General features: G+C 41.3%; 1 protein-coding gene across 2 annotated transcripts in view; it reads right to left on the reverse strand.

The window, feature by feature from the left end:
* The window catches only part of LOC310827454 (von Willebrand factor D and EGF domain-containing protein-like), a 199,603-nt gene that overhangs the window by 82,868 nt on the left and 95,897 nt on the right, over positions 1–20,838 (reverse strand). For both annotated transcript variants that reach the window (XM_083703544.1, XM_083703543.1), the window contains exons 13-17: positions 15,506–15,642; positions 11,849–12,010; positions 6,256–6,360; positions 2,865–2,979; positions 907–1,157 (exon numbers count right to left, since the gene is read on the reverse strand). In XM_083703544.1, coding sequence (XP_083559670.1) covers positions 907–1,157; positions 2,865–2,979; positions 6,256–6,360; positions 11,849–12,010; positions 15,506–15,642 — 770 coding nt within the window. The remainder of the gene's footprint in view (positions 1–906; positions 1,158–2,864; positions 2,980–6,255; positions 6,361–11,848; positions 12,011–15,505; positions 15,643–20,838) is intronic.

Genomic DNA, 20,838 nt, shown 5'->3' on the forward strand with positions numbered 1-20,838 from the left:
ACCTTTGTAATAGCTGGCAGAACTTGCTCATCTCCTAATGCCACAACATCCTGCATTTCCCCACTGCTGTGCCACATCATTGGCTGCTGGCATGGACTAAATAAAGATGAACTATCAGGACACAGTTAGCACTGCAGAGAGGAAGGGGAAAGTTAGTCACACACTTGTGTGGCAGCTGTGTATTTGGCATAACATCTCATTTGGTCTTATACAGACTATGAATCTAATCCTTGATTTATTTATTTTTCACGCATTTCCAGGTAAGTCTGGGTGCGGTACCATGTAAATTCTGTATCAAGTGTTGTGGGTTAATATTTATCCTACACTTATCTCATTCCAGGCTCCTTAACAATTACCCATTGTGAGCGAGACACTTCTGGTTGTAAGTTTCCTCCTATGCATTTACCTCATTAGCCCACCCTATTGAAGGATTAATGGAACACCTTGCAATAAAGACAAAGCAAAAGAGAAGCACTGCCAGGGAGCCGAGGCTCTGGAGTAACGACATAAGAGCATGGGAACCTCTAAAAATATCATTGCAAATGAATTATGTTCTCCCCTTTATGGCGAAAACCTGGTCTTTTATGTTGTTATGTGCTTTTCTTCAAAGATCCAAATGCACACAGTGAATTTTAAAGCAGATTAATGAACCATTAAGAGGCTCGGCAAAAGTGTTCTTTCAGACAGCAATCGATAGTACCCTCTCTTGTTCGTTGTATATATGGGTTTTACGTTCTCCGAGTTATTTATTAGATTAATTGATCATTACTGTCATGTTGGATAATATGCACTTACTTGAAAATAGCTGAAGTCTTAGCTTTTTAAAGACAGTAACAAATTATTAGCTATAATGGAAGCAACGGATAGTGTGATAAACCAGTTTTCTGAAGGGTTCCCTATTCCTACCTGAACCGAGTGCCTGCTTTGTGCATTGCATTCATCAGACACGGTGAATTCAAAGCTCTCTGATTCGGCAGAGCTGACTTTCCAAATGAGAAGGCCAGCAGGAGAGAGGGTGGCTTCTGGAGGTCCGCCTTCTAAGATGAACAGCACGGCTGATCCCTCGGGATCCACTGCTAGCAGTTGGTACACAAAATTCTCTCCTGCAAACGTCAGAAGCTGGCTGGCTGGGGCTTGGAACACAGGCGGCTGGTTATCTAAGCAAAATAGCAAGATGCAATAATGTACAGAATGTTCTAATTCCATAAGACAGCGGTTTTTAAACTACATCTACCACCTGGACCACCAGAAAATTGCTGGAAAAATACATCACTGCTCACAGTCTTGTTGGTTGTTGGTACATTCACATCATACATTTAAAGCGCATGGCTTCCACCAAAGAATCCTGGGAACTGTAGTTTGTCAAGGGTGTCAGGAACAGTAGCTCTGTGAGGGGGAATCAGTTCCCGTGATTCTTTGGGGAAAGCCATGACTGTTAAAGTAGTAGGAGCAGGAGCAGCATTGGTCATCCCAAGGTTGGTGAGGCTCATCTGACAGTGGCCTGAAACCAAGCCTTTAGTGTTCTTGGCCCAGTTCTGGGAAAGGCTCTTCCAAGAAAGATTCAGCAGGTGCCTTTTTTCACATTTTGAATATCTGCTGAAAGCTTTTTTATGCTGCTAAGCTTATGCAGGCAATCAAAAAAATATATTTCAGTAATAGGTAGTTGTTGAGGTTTTTATTGTATTTGATTGTATGGATGTTGTAAACTGCTTGGATTTTTTTTAAATGAAGAGCAGATTAAAATATTTTCATAAATAAATGCACTTTTAATGTATGGTGCCATGTTTCTCCCTCTTTCTGGGCAGCAAGGGCACACATTTTATCATTTTAGTGGCATACACTTAACATTTGAGCTTGATTGTGGTGGCTACGGTTAATGTTACACAGCAGTTGACAAAGACGATAAAATACCTCTAGAACATTTTAGTCAAAAACAGCAAGTTTGAGAAACTTGAGCAATGCATTCAGGAAAGCTTTTATTTATTTTACATTTAAACTTTATACTGTGCATTCCAATTGAAAACAGTCATCATGTCTGTTAAGAACCTAGTCAATAAGAACCTAGATACAATTAAAAAATACTCTCAATAAAAGCATCAAAGTAATATAACCATGCTCTTAAAATAGATTAAGTATCATAAAATGGATTAAGGAATGCCTTGACCTAACTCTTAAATACAGGAAGCAATGTGTAGTGCTATCCTTCAATGGATGTATATCATCAGTGGTGGACTTGAGGACAGTGAATAAACTCTGTCTGGATAAGACAGAGTTAGTGATTGCAGGGAACTCAGTAGTCAGGATGACTTGGCATATCTGTTTTGGGTGAAGTCACCCCATTGTAAGGATCACTGTGTGATTCAGGGATACTGTTGGACTCAGCATTACTGCCATGTGATAGCTATGGCCCAAAGTATCATTTACTGGTTTTCCTTGCTGATGGAAAATAAGTCACCTGATCACTGTAGTTCATATTTCCAGATTAGACTATTCTGTCTTCAAAGGATGTGAAAATATATTCATTCATAATTTTATTTGCATGCTGCTTTCACACACAGAGACACCATTCTCAAAGCAGCTTGCAACAAAGAAAACAGGAATGCGTTTCAAAATCAAACAGTATGAAACAATTTCATAATATAATAAAACAACATCACAATGGCAAATCTAACATACCCAAAAAGCCAGTATGTCATCCAGAACATCAGGATGACACCAGCTTAATATATGCTGGCCTAGAGAAATGTTAGAAATGTACACAACATACAGGTCCAGAGAAAGAATATCCCTCTCTCAAAAACACTGGATTGGTTTCGCAACAAAACCTGAGTACCATAGAAACATTTTATGCATTTTAGGCTTACTTTCATTGATAGACCAGGTGAATTTGGAAATATCTGGTTCACAGAGAAGACAAGGACTCGTAAGGCTCGAATCACCTTTTGCATAACATAATCCATCTATATTGCAAGCGTTTTCCTGCAAGTAAGGGGAAGAAAGATAAATTAGCAGCAAGTAATTGCTTGAAATATTTTGCTGTAGGAATAATGAAATGACAGCAATTTAAATGCTAGCACTCTGTTGCCTTGGGGAAGAATACAAGTGTATTCTTAAAAATTGCTGTAATGACACAGGCTTTGCTAGCTTCATTGTGAGATTTTTGTAGTTGTGAATGGCTTATCTCAGGCTGCTGGATAATGCCACTGTAACAAAAAATCATATGAAAATCACTAACATGTTGTACAAGATCATTAATCCCAGACACCTGTTATCAGAGTGATTAATTATCTGGTCCTGCTGAAATTGGGCTCCACTCTAAGGGTATAATAGCTAAAATTCTGTATGACAGAACTCTATGACTACAGTTATGAGGAAACGCTGCTTTATGACCCAGTACAAAAAGTGAAACTGTTTGCTCAGAGATCTAAAATTCTCCTTTCATTCACATACAATTAAAATTGCCAATCTGCTCAGAAGCCATTTGTAAAGGGGAAAATGCCACATATCCCCATTCAATAGCACAAATCCTTGGTTATAATGGGATGCAACAACGTGCTTCAGTCATTTCCATTTGTGTGTGTGATGGCCTCAGGACTAGTAAGCCTTCTTGCCTGCCTTAACTTAAGCATCATGACTTTCCCCATGCCTAGAGCCATGCTGCTTCTCGGGGACAAGGCATACTAAAAGAAGACATACATGAAAAGGTCATATTGAACAACAGTCCCAAAACAAAGCAGTTCTCTCTCCCAGGCGCATTCTAGTCCTCCCTCTATATGGGCTTGCTGATGTTACACAATGCACATTGTTCAATAATTGAGTCTTTACGCAGAGCCAGCAGCAGATGGCTTGGTGGGGTGGCAGCACTCACTGACTGATGTTGCTTACTGGGAAAGAGAAGGGAGAGGCAGTGGAAAAGTTGGTGCGGTACAATCTGGCGCTCCTGCTGGTGAATTTCCACTGTTCTGGCCTCGCCATTTGCCTCACCCTTCCCCATAAGGAACAGCAACTAAAGCTGTATGGAGGTCAGGTGAAAACCACCATGCCACAGTGCCATCCACTACCATATAGAGATTAGCATGTATCTAGGCATGTGGGCAAATCATACAAAATCCCAGCCTTCTCTACATACTCCCCCCCTTTTTTTATTTCAAAGGGCCTCCAAACAGATAGCTGCAGTGGCATAAAACCACTCCTAAGCTGAGCATTCCCTACTAGGTTGCAAGTTCCATCACCCACCCAAATTGGTGCCCTCTAGAAAATAAACAAAGACTGAGTGATGGGATAAACAGTGGCTTGCAAAATAACACTTAAACTGGCATGTTGGAGCTCTATCCCACTTGGTAACATTCACCAGCTGCACTCACACCAGGTGGGTGGAGCTAGGCTGAGAATCTTCAAGATTAGCCAACGTGGTACCCATCAGATGTTGTTGTGCTCCCATCATCCCTAGTCAGCATGGCCAATAGCCAGGTAGTGTGGGAGCTGGTGATTTAGTGCATAGGTGCCTGAAATTTGTTCCCACTTAATGAGGGGATAATGGTTGTAAATTTTGAATTACATGCTTCATGTAATGCTGTATATTATTCGCCTCTGCTAAGCTAAAAGACAGACTCCTCTGAATGAACAGTGATCTAGAATCTAATCTGTCGATCTTTACCATTCTTAAGTATGATGTTCCGGTGTATATTGGCAGTCAATGCAGATTTTGTTTTGTATTAACATGGCTCCAGCTAGTTGCTCCACTCAAAAGCTAAACTACTACATCTGGATTAGTTGCAATTTCCAAGTGGTCTGCAAGAGCCGCCCTGTGGACTACAGTTATCCAATTGGGAGCTTATCAGAGCATGAATTACTATGGCAAGGCCATAGGAACAGCCGTAACTGGCCAACCAGCTGGGAGCTAAGAAAAAGCCTTCTATGTCACTTGGATCGCCAATGACAGAGAAGAATCAGCAAGTGCCTCTAGACTACAAGGGGAGCACAGCCCCATAGAGAACTGGCCATATGCTTATCTCCCAAGCTCAAGAAGTGCCGAGTCATAGCACCTTGATCTAATTCCACCTCGACTAGCCTTCATACAGTCCATTACAGTGGCTGAGCACCAGTGCAGAATCTGTGCAGCCACACATGATTCTGATAGCAAGAAGAAATAGGAGTTGAATGTCAACAGCGTATGGATGGAACCCAACTCCAGCTGTCAAGGCAGGATATTAGTTAGAATGATATATGCTTCTTTTTCAATAAAACCTCCTGAATAAGTCATTCTTTTGCTTTAAAAAGGTAATTTTTTTGTTCTTTAATCTGCTTCATAACATCTCTTTATTTGATCCCGGGATGCTCATTTCTAAACAATAAGTAAATAACGTAATAAATAATGTAAATAACAACAACAAGAATGATAACTAAACCACAGGGCTTTGCATAACCCTTAAAAATACATTGCTTCACATAATGCAATTGGGACAGAGCCAACAGGTGGGAAAGTTACAAAATTAATGAATTTATGACATAGAACCATGTAGCTAGTTTGCTGACTAGGCTGCATCAGGGTGTAAAGGGTCAAATAGTAAACTTAGCAGGTGTAAATAAAATAATATGCTGCTAGAAGTACCTATCAGAGTTGGGTCTGAAATCAAACTACAGTAGACCTTGTCCTCATGTTAAAAAGTCACTACAGAGCAGTTTTGTGCCTGTGTAGTTGTTGAGAGTTGTTTCTCAGCTGTGGCAATCACATCTATACTTGAAGATAACAGGCCCAGAGGTAATAGGATTGGTCATTGCAATACCCCCAGTAAATCTGAGAGGACTGGCAAGAATTTGACACCATGTCTTACAAAGAAATGTTGCTTGTGGAGACTGAGAGCAATGTCGTCCCAGCAAAGGCTCTCTGTAAAGCGGAATCTTCTGAGTGTGAAAGATGCCTTATTTGAGATAATTACAGAACCTCTGCTAATTCCAAGTTTCATTTACTTACATGAACATTTCCAGCATGGAGGTGCTAAATTCTTTGTGTATATAAAATGTTAATTTGGAAGAAATGTTTTTTTATGTACAATGTGTTGGCTTCCTGACGATTGATATAAAAAGGGCATAATTTACAAGTGAATGGAAGAAAATATATTTAGCTTCCCAGCTGATCAATAAACACATTTTCTTCTCCAACACTTGTCAAGCTACACAGGCAATCCAGGGAAACCGGAGGGTTAAGGAAAAGATGGATGTTCTGTATTAAACCTCTAAGTGGTTTGAAATTACCTTTAATTTACAAAGCCCATTTTGATGGAATTCGCAATCCTGGCAGACTCCGTCATACAAGGTCAGGACTTTTGAATTACTGTACTGGAAACCATCATTAGAAATCTAAAATATACAAAAAATATATCATATCATTTTATGTGATCATGTTCCATACAGATACTGTCTGCACATTCTAAAGCACATGCCCAATACACCCCTGAACTAAATGTCTGCCAAGAAGATAAATTAAACCACTTGCAAGTTACTTTCCTGCAAGCTAACAAATCACTTGATGCTGCAAACTGAAAAGCCATTCATTTATTACCAAAATATCTTTTCACTCGGATAAAATCTGGAGTTTCTGATAACTGCCGTGCTCTGTTTAACCTCTTCCTGTAAATTTCTTACTCAAGTTGACACAATTTTGAACAATAAATCCTGCTTCAGACATTTTGATTGCAATCCATAAAACATTTACTCTAGAGGAATCTCATAGATGTCAACAAGATTTTATTGAGCCTGCTTCAAAGGAAGATTATTCTGTATGGCAGCCTTTGCCCTTGACTCCCCCTAAGATGGATTTCCATACTCAGTGCAGCTATTCATTCATAAGATGTAAGGCCTGAAGTGTTCAATCTAAGGGGAAATGAGCAGAAAATCAGGGCCAATACTGCCCCCGCCGCTGCCATATGTATTTCCTGTAGGCACAGAAGTCATGCAGTTTAGCAGGTGACAGAATAGTGGAACAAACAAACAAACAAACAAAGTGGGCCCTACATTTTGGCACATCATAACCAGTTTTACTTTTCACATAATATCTGAATGCACACGATTGGTGTGATGTTGGTGGCATCTGGATATAGTAGCTAAGCATTCAGTTGGACAAGATAGTGTAAGAATTTATCTGCCCTCCTGCTCTATGTTAGAGAAAAATCCTTTATACTCATTGTTCAAGAATTTGGAAAGCAAGTTCTGGTTTATGGGGATTTAACATAGGTTCTCAGTTTTCTGATTTTTATAAGAGGTGCTATTCAAGAGCCAGAACTCAGTGGCAGAGGAGATGCCTGCAGAAGTCCTCAGTTGAATCTCCATGTAGGGTTGGAAGATACCCCTACCTGAAGCCCTGGATAACTGGTTGCTCTGACTTGGTTTAAGATTAAGAGGTCCATTTGTCCTGAGTGTTTATAACCAGTGGTGTAGCGTGGGCAGGGCCACAGGGGCACAATATTTCAAAAGTGTGCCTTCCCCCTCATACAGAAAATATCCCAATGTTCATGTGGGCAGACTGAAGAGTGGATTTGAGCAATGGCTGGTTGCCAGGGCGTCCCTGCATGGGCTTTAAAAATATAGTGATACCTCAGGTTTAGAACTTAATTTGTTCTGGAGGTCTGTTCTTAACCTGAAACTGTTCTTAACCTGAAGCGCCACTTAAGCTAATGGGGCCTCCTGTTGCTGTCGCCGCACCACCGGAGCATGACTTCTGTTCTCATCCTGAAGCAAAGTTCTTAACCCGAGGTACTATTTCTGGGTTAGCGGAGTCTGTAACCTGAAGCTTCTGTAACCCAAGGTTCCACTGTATACTCACGCCCTCATCCTGCTCTCCACCGTTCTTGACACTCATGGGTGCTGCAGTTGCCTCTTGTGTAGGCCGCCGAGCTATTGCCCCTTCATTCCAACCTATTGGCAGGCAGTGCTGAGGATCTTCACCCCATGCCACTGCCCCCTTGCCAGCTGGTGCTGCTAGCTGTGGTGACAACATGGAATAGGAGGGGAAGTAAGTTATCGGTCATAGACCAATCATCGGAGAGAATTGGGGCAAGGGAGTGGTGCCAAGGGAGAATGAGAGTCCCACCACCAGCTCAGTATCTCTGCATAGGGAAGCTGCTGGTCTCTGAGGTGCTGCAGGGGTGAGTGCGGGGGCTGGTGGGGCAAATATCTCAAATGTGCACATTAAAGATATAGGTACGGTAAAGGTGAAGAACCTCTGGACAGTTAAGTCCAGTCAAAGGCAACTATGGGTTGTGCTGCTCATCTTGCTTTTCAGGCTGAGGGAACCGGCATTTGTCCGCAGACAGCTTTCCAGGTCATGTGGGCAGTATGACTAAATCACTTCTGGCGTAACAGGATGCCGTGACGGAAGCCAGAGCGCCAATAGAAACACTGTTTACCTTCCCACTGCAGCAGTACCTATTTATCTAATTGCACTGGTATGGTTTCAAACTGCTAGGTTAGCAGAAGCTGGGGGAGAGCAACAGGAGTTCACCCCATTGCATAGATTCGAACTGCTGGCCTTCCAATCACCAAAGCCCAAGAGGTTCAGTGGTTTCAACCACAGCACCACCCGCGTCCCCCATGGTAGAGTATTTCATTGACTTTATCAATACTGGACTGGTGGAAAGGACTCAGAGAGTGCTAATGGTCCTCTGGTTAGCAGGCACAATACCCTGTGTGCTGGCAACCCATGTCACACCACTTTTGCTACCCCTTTAGAAACATCAGAGCAGATGGAAGCACTGAATCTGCCTACTTAGCCTGGGTACGAGAAGACACGAAAGAAAGAGGTTGCATCACCACCAAAATTGAAGACGTTGCCACTGCTTCCTACATCCCCACAAATGAAAGGAGTGGAGGAAAGACTACCACCATATGATCCTCTTTCAACTCAGTGTTGCTGAATGTTTTGTTGCCATCATCATCATTATGAGTCTACTCTGAGCAAAATTTACTTGAATAAGTGTGTGTGTGTGTGTGTGTTTTGTATCTCATAACTGTAATCATGGCACATAGCTTAGTTAGGTACTAAATATTTGTAAAAATGCAATTCTTCACAGTATCTTTTCAAGAGAGAAAGAGACGGGGAGAAACCCATGACAGTTTGGCCACACCCCGGTGTCTCCACTGGCCATGCACCCATCACCTCCTTGACACCCTAGTAGGTCTAGTGGGTAACAATTAACAATTAGACAGATGGAAGGCATCACTGTGAGGCACAGAAGAGATTGAGAAGAAAAAAAGGAGAGGCAAAAATCACAAACAGAAAGAAAACTCATGTAAAGCTAAACACACACAACTGATATTTCCTGGTGAACAGAGAATGGGACACGCCACAAAAAATCAGCATTAAGTGAACTGTTCCGGAAACATAATATTATTTTAAACTGATAAAATACTACCTGTTCCACTCAGGTGTGAACAGGTGGGACTGAGGTATGTGAGGATATAGCACTGCCTAGCATTTGCAATTCAAAGGAAGGAAATAAGTTTACAATCTATTCAGAGAATTTGAAACTGAATTAGCATAACTTAACATAATTTAAAGAATGAACTCAATTCTCTCAGTATTTGATTTAGAAGAGGAGCTCCCTAGCCACATTCTTCATAGACAAGCCATCTTAATAAGGCGGGGAAACCATTTCAAGGGTCTCTAGCTAGGGTTTAATCTGCAAAGTGTGTGGTCTGCAGCTCAAATCTGAAATGGAAAGCCATGCTTCTATTTGGGACTGGATGTAGCTATTTGATGGGGTGGGTCAATGTACTCTGCACTCAATCAGACCCAGTCTTCGCATGAGCTAGCATATATAGAAATAAAGGTCCCAGATAATGTTAGTGTAGGAGATGATACGACTGATACAAACTCCTGGTGCTGAAAATGGATTCTAGGCCTAAGCGAATCAAGCTCTGAGGCGGAAAGAAGGATTAGTTTAGCATCCTGCCATTTTGCAGGCAAAAGCACTACCTCATCTGTATAAACTGATCACTCTTAATACAATTTTAACCTTAATTTCTTTCCTTTACTAAAGCCCTCAAGATGTTCATTTTCTCAGCACAGCACTAATGATCAAACAGATGAACATTAATAATGATTAGGACTTTAGCAGCCTCTAATAAGATATTCAAATAAACCCCATTCATTTGCTTGCTGTGCTTTGGTTAAAACAAAAATAAACATTGATCTCCTCTTCAAAAGTTAATAAGGTACTGCAAAAAAATAAAATAAAAACAAAATGTACATAAATCATCCCAACTATTCTGTTGTGCTTTGGGGGAGCACAGGCAGATCAAAGTCTCCTATAAAGCAGCAAGAGTAGAGTAGGCATTAGGCATCTTAGTAGATTAGGCATCTTCTTGGCTGCCTGTCTAGAAAATTGTGAAACAAATATGTTGAGGTCTACCAGTGATGAACTTTGGTAATTTCTGACTCCATAGGTCTATTTTGGGTGTGGGTATGTGATGGGGCTCTCTTTAGAGTGCAATATGTCTTACTTCACTTCATATTACTTTACTTTGCCCCACATGTGCCCACTCAACCACTTCAATAGGTGGAACTGGCGCTACTGCAGGTGCCAGATAATACCTGTTACACATTTGTAAGAACTCAATCGTTTAGTGTGGCAGCAGATGCACTTTGGAACTCCTAGCCTATTGAGATCAAGCAGGCACCTTGACTGCACTGCGCCTGCTAAAAACATTCAAACCCGTGTGCTTAGAAAGTTGAGGTAACTAATATGTTTTGGTATTTCAATGTTGTAAAGTATGATTGTGATTTTTTCCTCAATTATATTGTTTCATCATTTGGTTAGACTGCTTTATGGTGAATCGAGTGGTGCATAAATTTTATGAAACAAGTAAATAAATAAGCCAGCACTTCTACATTTGGGGGCCTGAAAGTCCTGCACTTGCGGCACCATTGTCCTATCTGGCTGTTCACAATAGCAGTTCACAGCTAGCATCGCAACAACCTTTTTAGCTAGGTTTTCTGTCTTAATTTCCGATCAGTGACATGTTTGCTCGTTTATTAGACTTTGTGTTTTTCTATTTGAATGACATGCTCTCTGCAACTGTGGTTAATGCTTAGTGTGTTGTGCTTAATAATATCACTGAAGACCCCACCCCCCATGACACCAGAGGCTACCCTTAGATCTCAGGGTCTGGAGTGCTCTTGACCTGGGGAGGTTCCAACCACTGAATCAGCAAGCTGAAGTGCATTCTGGGTATGCCACATGCACACATGTCAATTCTGTGGGAAAGGATGGTAAGTTTGGCTTACATCCATGTGGCTGGGCCACACATATATTACCACACCCATGCAGAAGCATCTCACAGAAAAAGCCGCTTGCGCTCAGCTACAGTAAAACTGAAGATCCCGAAGTATTTGGCATCGTTCTCTGCCATCTCTTTGAGTAGGACTGTCCTGTACAACAATTTCAAAATGGAGGATGTGAGCCAGAAAGGCCCCCAACAGGCAGCAGTATGAAGCTGAAGTCATTCTGCACTTGTGACCTAATCAAGAATTTCAGCCGTGTCTCTTGAAATGAAATGCAGATGATTAAGAATTGATTCACCCACTATATCAGCTCAGGATGATTACTAGGAACAGTGATTGTAATTTGCACCTTAAGACTACTTATTAAAATGCCCACAATGCCTGTAATTTCTGCTATTTCTTTGTTTTCTTATTTATTATGAGGCAATACTAAAGATCTCTTGCTCTCGTGTGCACTCCTATTCACAGTGATTAGCAGGAAGAAATCCGTAATCTCCCATTTTATCATCACACTGCTTGAGAAATGTCTTTTGAAATTGTTTTGCTAGTAGCACAAGAAATTCCTACTTTCACTTGCCATCTTGCATAAGGCTCAGCATCCATCATGAAACGAACAGCTCCTGCTCCTGTATTGTTCAGAGGTGGGATCTGACAGTCCACCGTTGTCAGATTCAGAAACGTTGCTTTGGTGTTTTCATGTTCTCTGGATACCCATTCACCATTGTGATACTGCAGGAAACAGAGCAGGAAGATGTCTGTGACTTATTGCAGGTCTACATGTACTTACTGTAGATTTCAAGTGATCTATATGGATATATAAAAATTTCTTTATGAAAGATTTTGATCAGATGTGCTGCTGTGTTAAGTGGATTAACACAGCAGACACAATAGAACTCCCGAGGAAAACAAAGGAATCCAATATGTTCAAATCTGATTGGTATAAGCACAATGAAATGGGGTGTATCGTCCAACAGATACTATAATGCTTCAGAGTTTATGCCAATTTTGCAAACTTTATTGCCGAGACCATATAACACTGGTCCTGGAAGACCTACAACTGGCTCCCAGTACATTTCCAAGCACAATTCAAAATGTTGGTGCTGACCTTTAAAGCCCTAAACGGCCTCAGCCCGGTATACCTGAAGGAGAGTCTCCAACCCCATCGTTTAGCCCGGATACTGAGGTCCAGTGCCAAGGGCCTTCTGGCAGTTCCCTCACTGCAGGCTTACGGGGAACCCAGCAGAGGGCCTTCTTGGTAGTGGCACCCACCCTGTGGAATGCCCTCCCATCAGATATCAAGGAAATAAACAACTATCTGACTTTTAGAAGACATCTGAAGGCAGCTCTGTTTAGTTTTTAATGTGTGAAGTTTAATACTGTTTTTAATGTTCTGTTGAAAGTCGCCCAGAGTGGCTGGGGAAACCTAGCCAGATGGGCGGGGTAGAATTATTATTATTATTATTATTTATTATTATTATTATTATTATTACCCCACCCCAGTTGATGAGCAATGATGAATCTCCTACTTGCACCGCTTTCACAATTTGATCCCTGGTTCAAATTGTCCTCTGTAGCTGCTGTTGTGTCTACAAAGGAAAACATGCACACAGCTACATATTTTGCAGGTCAACCCCTTCTGTATGACTCTTCCTGATAATTAAGGTTGATCAAGACAAGCTCTCTCCCTGCGCTTTTCAGAAGCATTTCCTGTCCAATGTGCTTCATGGTACAGAGGCTTCATTAATGAACCATCCTGAATGATGAGCTTGGATAAGTTTCCTTTTGGTGGATATCTCAGGCTTCCTTTTGGAACATCAAGCCTGGATGTCCATTTTGTGATATCTCCTCTCAAAAGCACCGCCACATGAAACCTCTCTTTAACATATAGTCTACGTAGTTACACAGGAAGCTGCCTTATACAAGGCAAACCATAGCTAGCTCAGTATTGTTGTCACAAACCGACAGCAGCTCTTCAGGGTTTCAGACAGGAAACACATTCCCAGCTCTATCTGGAGACTGAACCTGGAAGTTTATGCATACAAAGCAGATATTCTACCCCCGAGCTGAAGTCCTTCCCCTCTCTAGGTAGCTGGAGGGAAGGAAGGAAGCTATACTAACCCTATGCTTACTCTGTTAAATAATAATCATAATCTGGCTCTAAGATTTGCTGGTGTTGTAATGTATTTATGCATAAAACAAACACCAGTGGCAGACCTTGGTGTCTCAAACTTCAGTGGCCTCCTGGTGATGCCAAAATCTGCCCGCCCATCTCTCACATTCCATTGGGAGTCATAGCTGTGGCGCCCCAGAAGCTCCACGCCTGGTGTGACCGAACCGATCTTGTCCCCTAGATCTGCCTTTGCAAACACCCTGCTGATTACACTATTCTGTCAGTGACTTTAGAAACAGTGCCCTTCAGAATGTAATAGCAAAAGCTTCAAAACCTAAACATGCAATGTCAAGTCTTCAGGGGGAAATGCATTTTAAGTGTGTGGGGGGGGGAACAACTGTAATATTTGAAGTCCCGGTTTTATGTTTTCAAGTTTCCCCCCCTACTTTGGTGAGAGCTGGAAAATTGCTTTTTTTATATAAAACTGAAGCAGAGCAACTTGAGGTCCTCATGGTATTGGGAACTGGATTTTAAAATGGATGGATCAGACTTTCGCAGCTCAGTTACCTTGGCTGATGGCAGTATTATTATTATTATTATTATTATTATTATTATTATTATTATACCCCACCCAACTGGCAAGGTTTCCTCAGCCACTCTGGGTGGCTCCCAACAGAATATTAAAAACACAATAAAACATGAAACATTAAAAACTTCCACATGTCAAAACTGGAAATGTTATTTCAATGCCTGAATCCTATCTTCTGTGGCTCTGGGTGGCTCCCAACAGAATATTAAAAACACAATAAAACATGAAACATTAAAAACTTCCACATGTCAAAACTGGAAATGTTATTTTAATGCCTGAATCCTATCTTCTGTGGCAAGTGCCATTTCCACATTCCCATAGCTGGAGCAACTTCATGTAACAACATCTGAAGGAATGTAATTTGTGGGACAAACTGATTGTGTCATCCTATCAGTAGCATTCCTGACTGATGCTGGATTTGGTAGTATTTGTGTGATTCTGTATTTCAAATGCATGGGATCTAGACATGCCCTTCATGAAACTTATGGCTCACAACACAGTCTATTTGTACATAAATATTTTATGTGGATCTCTAGGATTGTAGGATACATCCTGTCACATAGAAGTCTACTTTCTACAAACAATTTCAGAAAGTTCTGTATCTTCTGCTTCACTGGGAAATACTTTTTTGTAATGAATCCAATTTTGAAACACTCTGATGGAGAACCCCTCTCATCCCAATAATTCTTAACCATACATTCTTTTATATGCAGCCTTATAAAGCTATCATATTACATGATTAAGATGTAAAATAATAATCTTAATAGTCCACCATTCAGCTGTAGACTACAGCTGTGTATCCGGAAGCTTGGATAGTTAGCTATGATACTTAAAATTCAAATGCATTTAGAAATACAACCAAGCGTATAGATTCCAGATGCACCAAATTGAGAAATAATAATACTGTGATTTCAAGCATCAGTGAACTAGGGTAAAACTGGGATAAAAGCTCGCAGAGAAATGGAAGAGATTGCATGGTTTTGATTCACTTATGGACCAATCTTGAGGTGATGTGACACCAATTGTATAAAGTGTACATGCCAGAAAGAAAACTTATCACTTCCAGTTCCAATAATAACAGGAAATATACACATATAACTAGACTAAGAGAATCAAACCACTAGATGCAGGCCAGTAAACAAGAAATAGGACCAGCTGAGATTCATGTTATCTCTCCAGCTTCACAGTATTAGAGCCATGCCGGCTTAGACTCAGGCTGCTTCAGACATGGGGTTTATTGCATGCGTTTTAGTGATGATATTTGTAGTACTTCTGTCCTGATGTCTAATATTCCTTTCACACTGCAGTATAACATTATAGAACTGTGGCTTTTTGTGGGAAAACCCAGTGATAAGCTTGTGGGTTTATTTTCAGAAATGTACTATGGACATGCCACTATCTCCCAATGCAATGTTTTTTGCCACTGAATACTACGGCAAACATTGCGGTCTGTGCTCAATAAATTATAGACCTAGATAATATGTAAAGGTTCCTGACGAAGAGAGCCCCTTTCTGTATTGCTTACAGTCATCCGGGTGACCTCACAATGAAGATCAGAAGAATCTCTGAAGTTGTGTCCAAACACATGGATTCTGCTACAGTCAGACGTCCGGACGTCACAGAAACCCCCATTCATTAGATCTGTGATCTCTACTGGATGCTCTATAAGGGAAACAAACATGTAGCAGTGGGACTATGGTACATGAGCATGCACATAATTTTTGTATTGCTTTTATTACTTCTCTTTAGCTTTACCTGCAGGTGCATGTCCTTTGGAATCCCACTCTGAGCATTCATATGTCACCAAGCTGACATTCTAAATACAGGAACTTTTGAGTAAAGGAATGAGGAAGCCTATACAGGAATGGCTGGGTGGGCTTTACTATATATATATATATATATATATATATATATATATTTGCTTTCGTAGATTTTCACGGGTACAGGAATGCAGGTTTTGGTGTCCTCGGGTGTCTTCCCGTGTAAAAGTTGGGGTGTCTAGGCGACGTTTCGACGAGGTCTCACTCGTCATCTTCAGGCTGGTGCTTTCGGCTTCTTGTTACTGGAACAGAGCGGGATCTCAATGTTTGAGTTCCTATAAATACTGTAGAGGGGGTGTGGTGTCTAGCCTCCAATGTTCTGGGCAGAGAGGAAGTTCCCAGGCTAGTGTGCCTTTTCTTCTTTTGTTCCTTAATTACTTGAGAGATACCTTGAGTGATTTCTTGAGTGATATCCTGAGTACCACTTAGGTGGGTCATTAGGTGTGGATTAGTTGCTAAAGTCTTTGTGTCTTGACCTCTTGAACTTTGTGAAGAGTTTTCCTGAGAAGATGGCTGTATTGCACTTAGTTGTGCTTTGGCTTGGCTTCGTGTATAGGGGCGAGCTGTGGTTTTGTGGCTTGTGTCAGCCAGATCTGTGTAGGGATTGCAGGGGGGTGCAGCATCCGGAGGTGCCACCATGGATTGGCTACTGGATGGTGTCAGTAATTCATCTGTGGAGAGGGTCTGGGTTTGGGTCTGGTGTGGTTGATTGGTGTTGGCGTTCTGTGTGCCTCTGGATCTGGTGTCAGTTTTTGTGGGGAGGGCTAATTTCCAGATGTCTGGCAAGCGGGATGTGTCGTCACGCTTGTTCATGTTGTGAGGGTGTTTCTCTATCTCGATGGCTTCCATGATTATTCTCTTGTGGTGATGTTCCGTGTTAAAGAGCAATTTGGAATCTGCAAAATATATATATATATATATATATATGGTTTTGGTGTCCTCGGGTGTCTTCCCGTGTAAAAGTTGGGGTGTCTAGGCGACGTTTCGACGAGGTCTCACTCGTCATCTTCAGGCTGGTGCTTTCGGCTTCTTGTTACTGGAACAGAGCGGGATCTCAATGTTTGAGTTCCTATAAATACTGTAGAGGGGGTGTGGTGTCTAGCCTCCAATGTTCTGGGCAGAGAGGAAGTTCCCAGGCTAGTGTGCCTTTTCTTCTTTTGTTCCTTAATTACTTGAGAGATACCTTGAGTGATTTCTTGAGTGATATCCTGAGTACCACTTAGGTGGGTCATTAGGTGTGGATTAGTTGCTAAAGTCTTTGTGTCTTGACCTCTTGAACTTTGTGAAGAGTTTTCCTGAGAAGATGGCTGTATTGCACTTAGTTGTGCTTTGGCTTGGCTTCGTGTATAGGGGCGAGCTGTGGTTTTGTGGCTTGTGTCAGCCAGATCTGTGTAGGGATTGCAGGGGGGTGCAGCATCCGGAGGTGCCACCATGGACTGGCTACTGGATACTGGATACCAGCAAAACAGGATTACGAAGCTAATCCAAAAGGAAACACCCCCCAAAAACCAAGACACAGAAGAAAACAATGGCATGGCCCTCCTTCCTTATATCAAGGGCACTACAGATAAAATTAGCAAAATCCTCCATAAACACAATATCAAAACAGCCTTTTGCACCAACCAAAAAATAGCCAATATCCTCAGAAACCCCAAGGATAAAATCCAGTTGGAAAACCAAGGGATCTATGAAATACCCTGCAAAGTCTGCCCAGCCACGTACATTGGACAAACAAACAGACGAATAAATGCACGTATCGCAGAACACAAGAATGCCGTCAAAAAAGAAGAAAAAACTTCCTCTCTTTTCCAACACATGAAAGAAACAGGACACGAAATTAATTTTGCAGATTCCAAATTGCTCTTTAACACGGAACATCACCACAAGAGAATAATCATGGAAGCCATCGAGATAGAGAAACACCCTCACAACATGAACAAGCGTGACGACACATCCCGCTTGCCAGACATCTGGAAATTAGCCCTCCCCACAAAAACTGACACCAGATCCAGAGGCACACAGAACGCCAACACCAATCAACCACACCAGACCCAAACCCAGACCCTCTCCACAGATGAATTACTGACACCATCCAGTAGCCAGTCCATGGTGGCACCTCCGGATGCTGCACCCCCCTGCAATCCCTACACAGATCTGGCTGACACAAGCCACAAAACCACAGCTCGCCCCTATACACGAAGCCAAGCCAAAGCACAACTAAGTGCAATACAGCCATCTTCTCAGGAAAACTCTTCACAAAGTTCAAGAGGTCAAGACACAAAGACTTTAGCAACTAATCCACACCTAATGACCCACCTAAGTGGTACTCAGGATATCACTCAAGAAATCACTCAAGGTATCTCTCAAGTAATTAAGGAACAAAAGAAGAAAAGGCACACTAGCCTGGGAACTTCCTCTCTGCCCAGAACATTGGAGGCTAGACACCACACCCCCTCTACAGTATTTATAGGAACTCAAACATTGAGATCCCGCTCTGTTCCAGTAACAAGAAGCCGAAAGCACCAGCCTGAAGATGACGAGTGAGACCTCGTCGAAACGTCGCCTAGACACCCCAACTTTTACACGGGAAGACACCCGAGGACACCAAAACCTGCATTCCTGTACCCGTGAAAATCTACGAAAGCACATATATATATATATATATATATATATATATATGCGCATATGCAGTGGTACCTCTGGTTAAGTATTTAAGTTGTCCTGGAGGTCCATTCTTATAAGTATTTAAGTCATCCTGGAGGTCCATTCTTAACCTGAAACTGTTCTTAACCTGAGGTACCACTTTAGCTAATGGGGCCTCCCGCTGCCGCCACTGCGCAATTTCTGTTCTCATCCTGAAATAAAGTTCTTAACTCAAGGTACTACTTCCAGGTTAGTGGAGTCTGTAACCTGAAGCATTTGTGGCCCAAAGCGTTTGTAACCCGAGGTACCACTGTATATGTATACACACACACACACACAGCAACTGCAACCACTTATCTGTCACCCTGTCACAAAATTGCTCCACGCTGCAGTTACTGCTTTTAAACTCCATACACTCATCCTAGATAGCTTATGCTGAAGGCTGATCAGGGATTTCTGAAAATACCCTTAATCCAACATAATATTTGGTAATCTCATATATGTGGCACTTGAAGTGATCCCATAAGTGTGTATGTGTGGGGAAAATATGTCAAGAAAAGGTGTTCCTCTGAGGACTTGGATCTGAGCAGGATCAAAGATTCCTGTTGAATGTTGCTCAAGGGGATGTTCACCGGAAGCTATTTGATAAGCCATCCATTGATTGTCGTTTTGACGGTTCAAGAATTACTACAGATCATCCTTATAATAGCAAAAGCCATAGGATATGCGACAATTCCCCCAAGCAATATTATTCCATTCTGTGTGCGGACAACATTAGCCATACTGGTTCTGCAGTTTCAACAGTCTGCAGTAGGGACAGAGGTAGCATTTTAAAGCAGACCAGCCTAATTCACCAATCCAGGAGTTATACGTGAATAGGAATGCAGGTGCTATCAACTGGATTTTGTAATGCAGTTTCAGTTCAAAGAACGTGCATAAGATTGCACATTTTTACTGAAAAAATGTGAACAAATATGCATTTTTCAGGGGAAGAATGCATTAAAAAGCACACAAAATGTTATTTTAGTGGAAGAATGTGTATAAAATGCATATAAGGAGAGAGGTAAGAGGGGGTAGAACTTCTACCTGCACATTCCTCCTTACTGACCTTGAATCTCCTTGAAGCCCATGGGTATTTTCAAAACCAAGAACAAGAGAGAAACACCAGCTGTGGGTTACTGCTACCTTCCTGTTCTTTTGCTCTGTTGCTATTATGCAAAGGGATTGGGGGGTTCTTTCTGTGGATGCAGGTAAGAGTCTGGGTGGGTTGGAGAGTGGAAGCAAAAGGTTTTACTTTGTTCAGAAGCTGCAGAGTGAGAGTCTGTTGGCGCAGAGTGGACCCCTCTTTGTATGAGACAGAGGAGGAGTCAGTGGGCTCACATAGGTGAGAGGTGGAACGGGGTTGTCATTGGGACCATTTAGTTCAGAGTGTTGAATGTTCTTTTGTCTTAACCCAGGAATTTGGTTAAACTGGGAATTCTAATGGTAGTTTAGCTCTGTTTGCCTTATGATGCAGCTGTTAATTTCTTTTTATGTAATGGATCTTTTTACAATTTTGTAATTTTTATATATTGTAATTTTCTATGTATGTTTCATTGTTTTGATTTACTGCTTCCCAGTCTAGGTTTGAAAATATTCAATGAAGAGTGGAATATATGTGTTGTGCTTTAAACAAAGAAACAAAGAACATATAAAAACCAGGTACAATTTAAATGTGATTTTTTTTTGTTCATTTTTTTTTAATCCTGTTGTATATATTTTCACAGGAGTGTAACCAGCAAAGCTCTTGGAGTATGCTTTAAATAAAAATAAAAATAATTTTTCTTTTTTAAAATCAACATTGTGACTATTGCAGAACTATTATAACAATTATTCAAGTTATTCCTATAGGGAGTTTCCCTTCTACTTTAACACCTTGACTATAAACATATTACACATTAATTTCTAAATTCAAACTGTTATCAAAATCAAATGATACATGGATGTGATTGTTTAAAGTCTTTATCACTTACTGGTGGTTGATTTATTATATATGATTTAGCTGGATATTGAGGCTTTTATGCAATATAGTCCTATACTCAGAAGTAAGCCCTTGCCGACTGCTCGGGGCCTTGCCTCCAGGTAAGTGTGTGTAGGATTGCAGCTTTAATGTTGTGAATTTAGTAGGAGCCCTTTCATAACCTGTCACCTGAACAAAATGCATTGCGCCTCTACCTTCTGTAACTGTTGTGATTTTGATGGGAAGCTGCGTGAGCCTTCCAGGTTTTGGCAAAGGTCATTCTAGCAGCTACTAATAAATTCAAAATGAAGTCTTGCAGGATTGCACACACACACACAAATGCTATTAGTTTCATACTGCAAAATAAAATAAGTGATATTGCATGTCTGCTTCATA

The sequence above is a fragment of the Podarcis gaigeae genome, assembly GCF_964106915.1.
Source record: "Podarcis gaigeae genome assembly, chromosome: 1".
NCBI classification, from domain to species: domain Eukaryota; kingdom Metazoa; phylum Chordata; class Lepidosauria; order Squamata; family Lacertidae; genus Podarcis; species Podarcis gaigeae.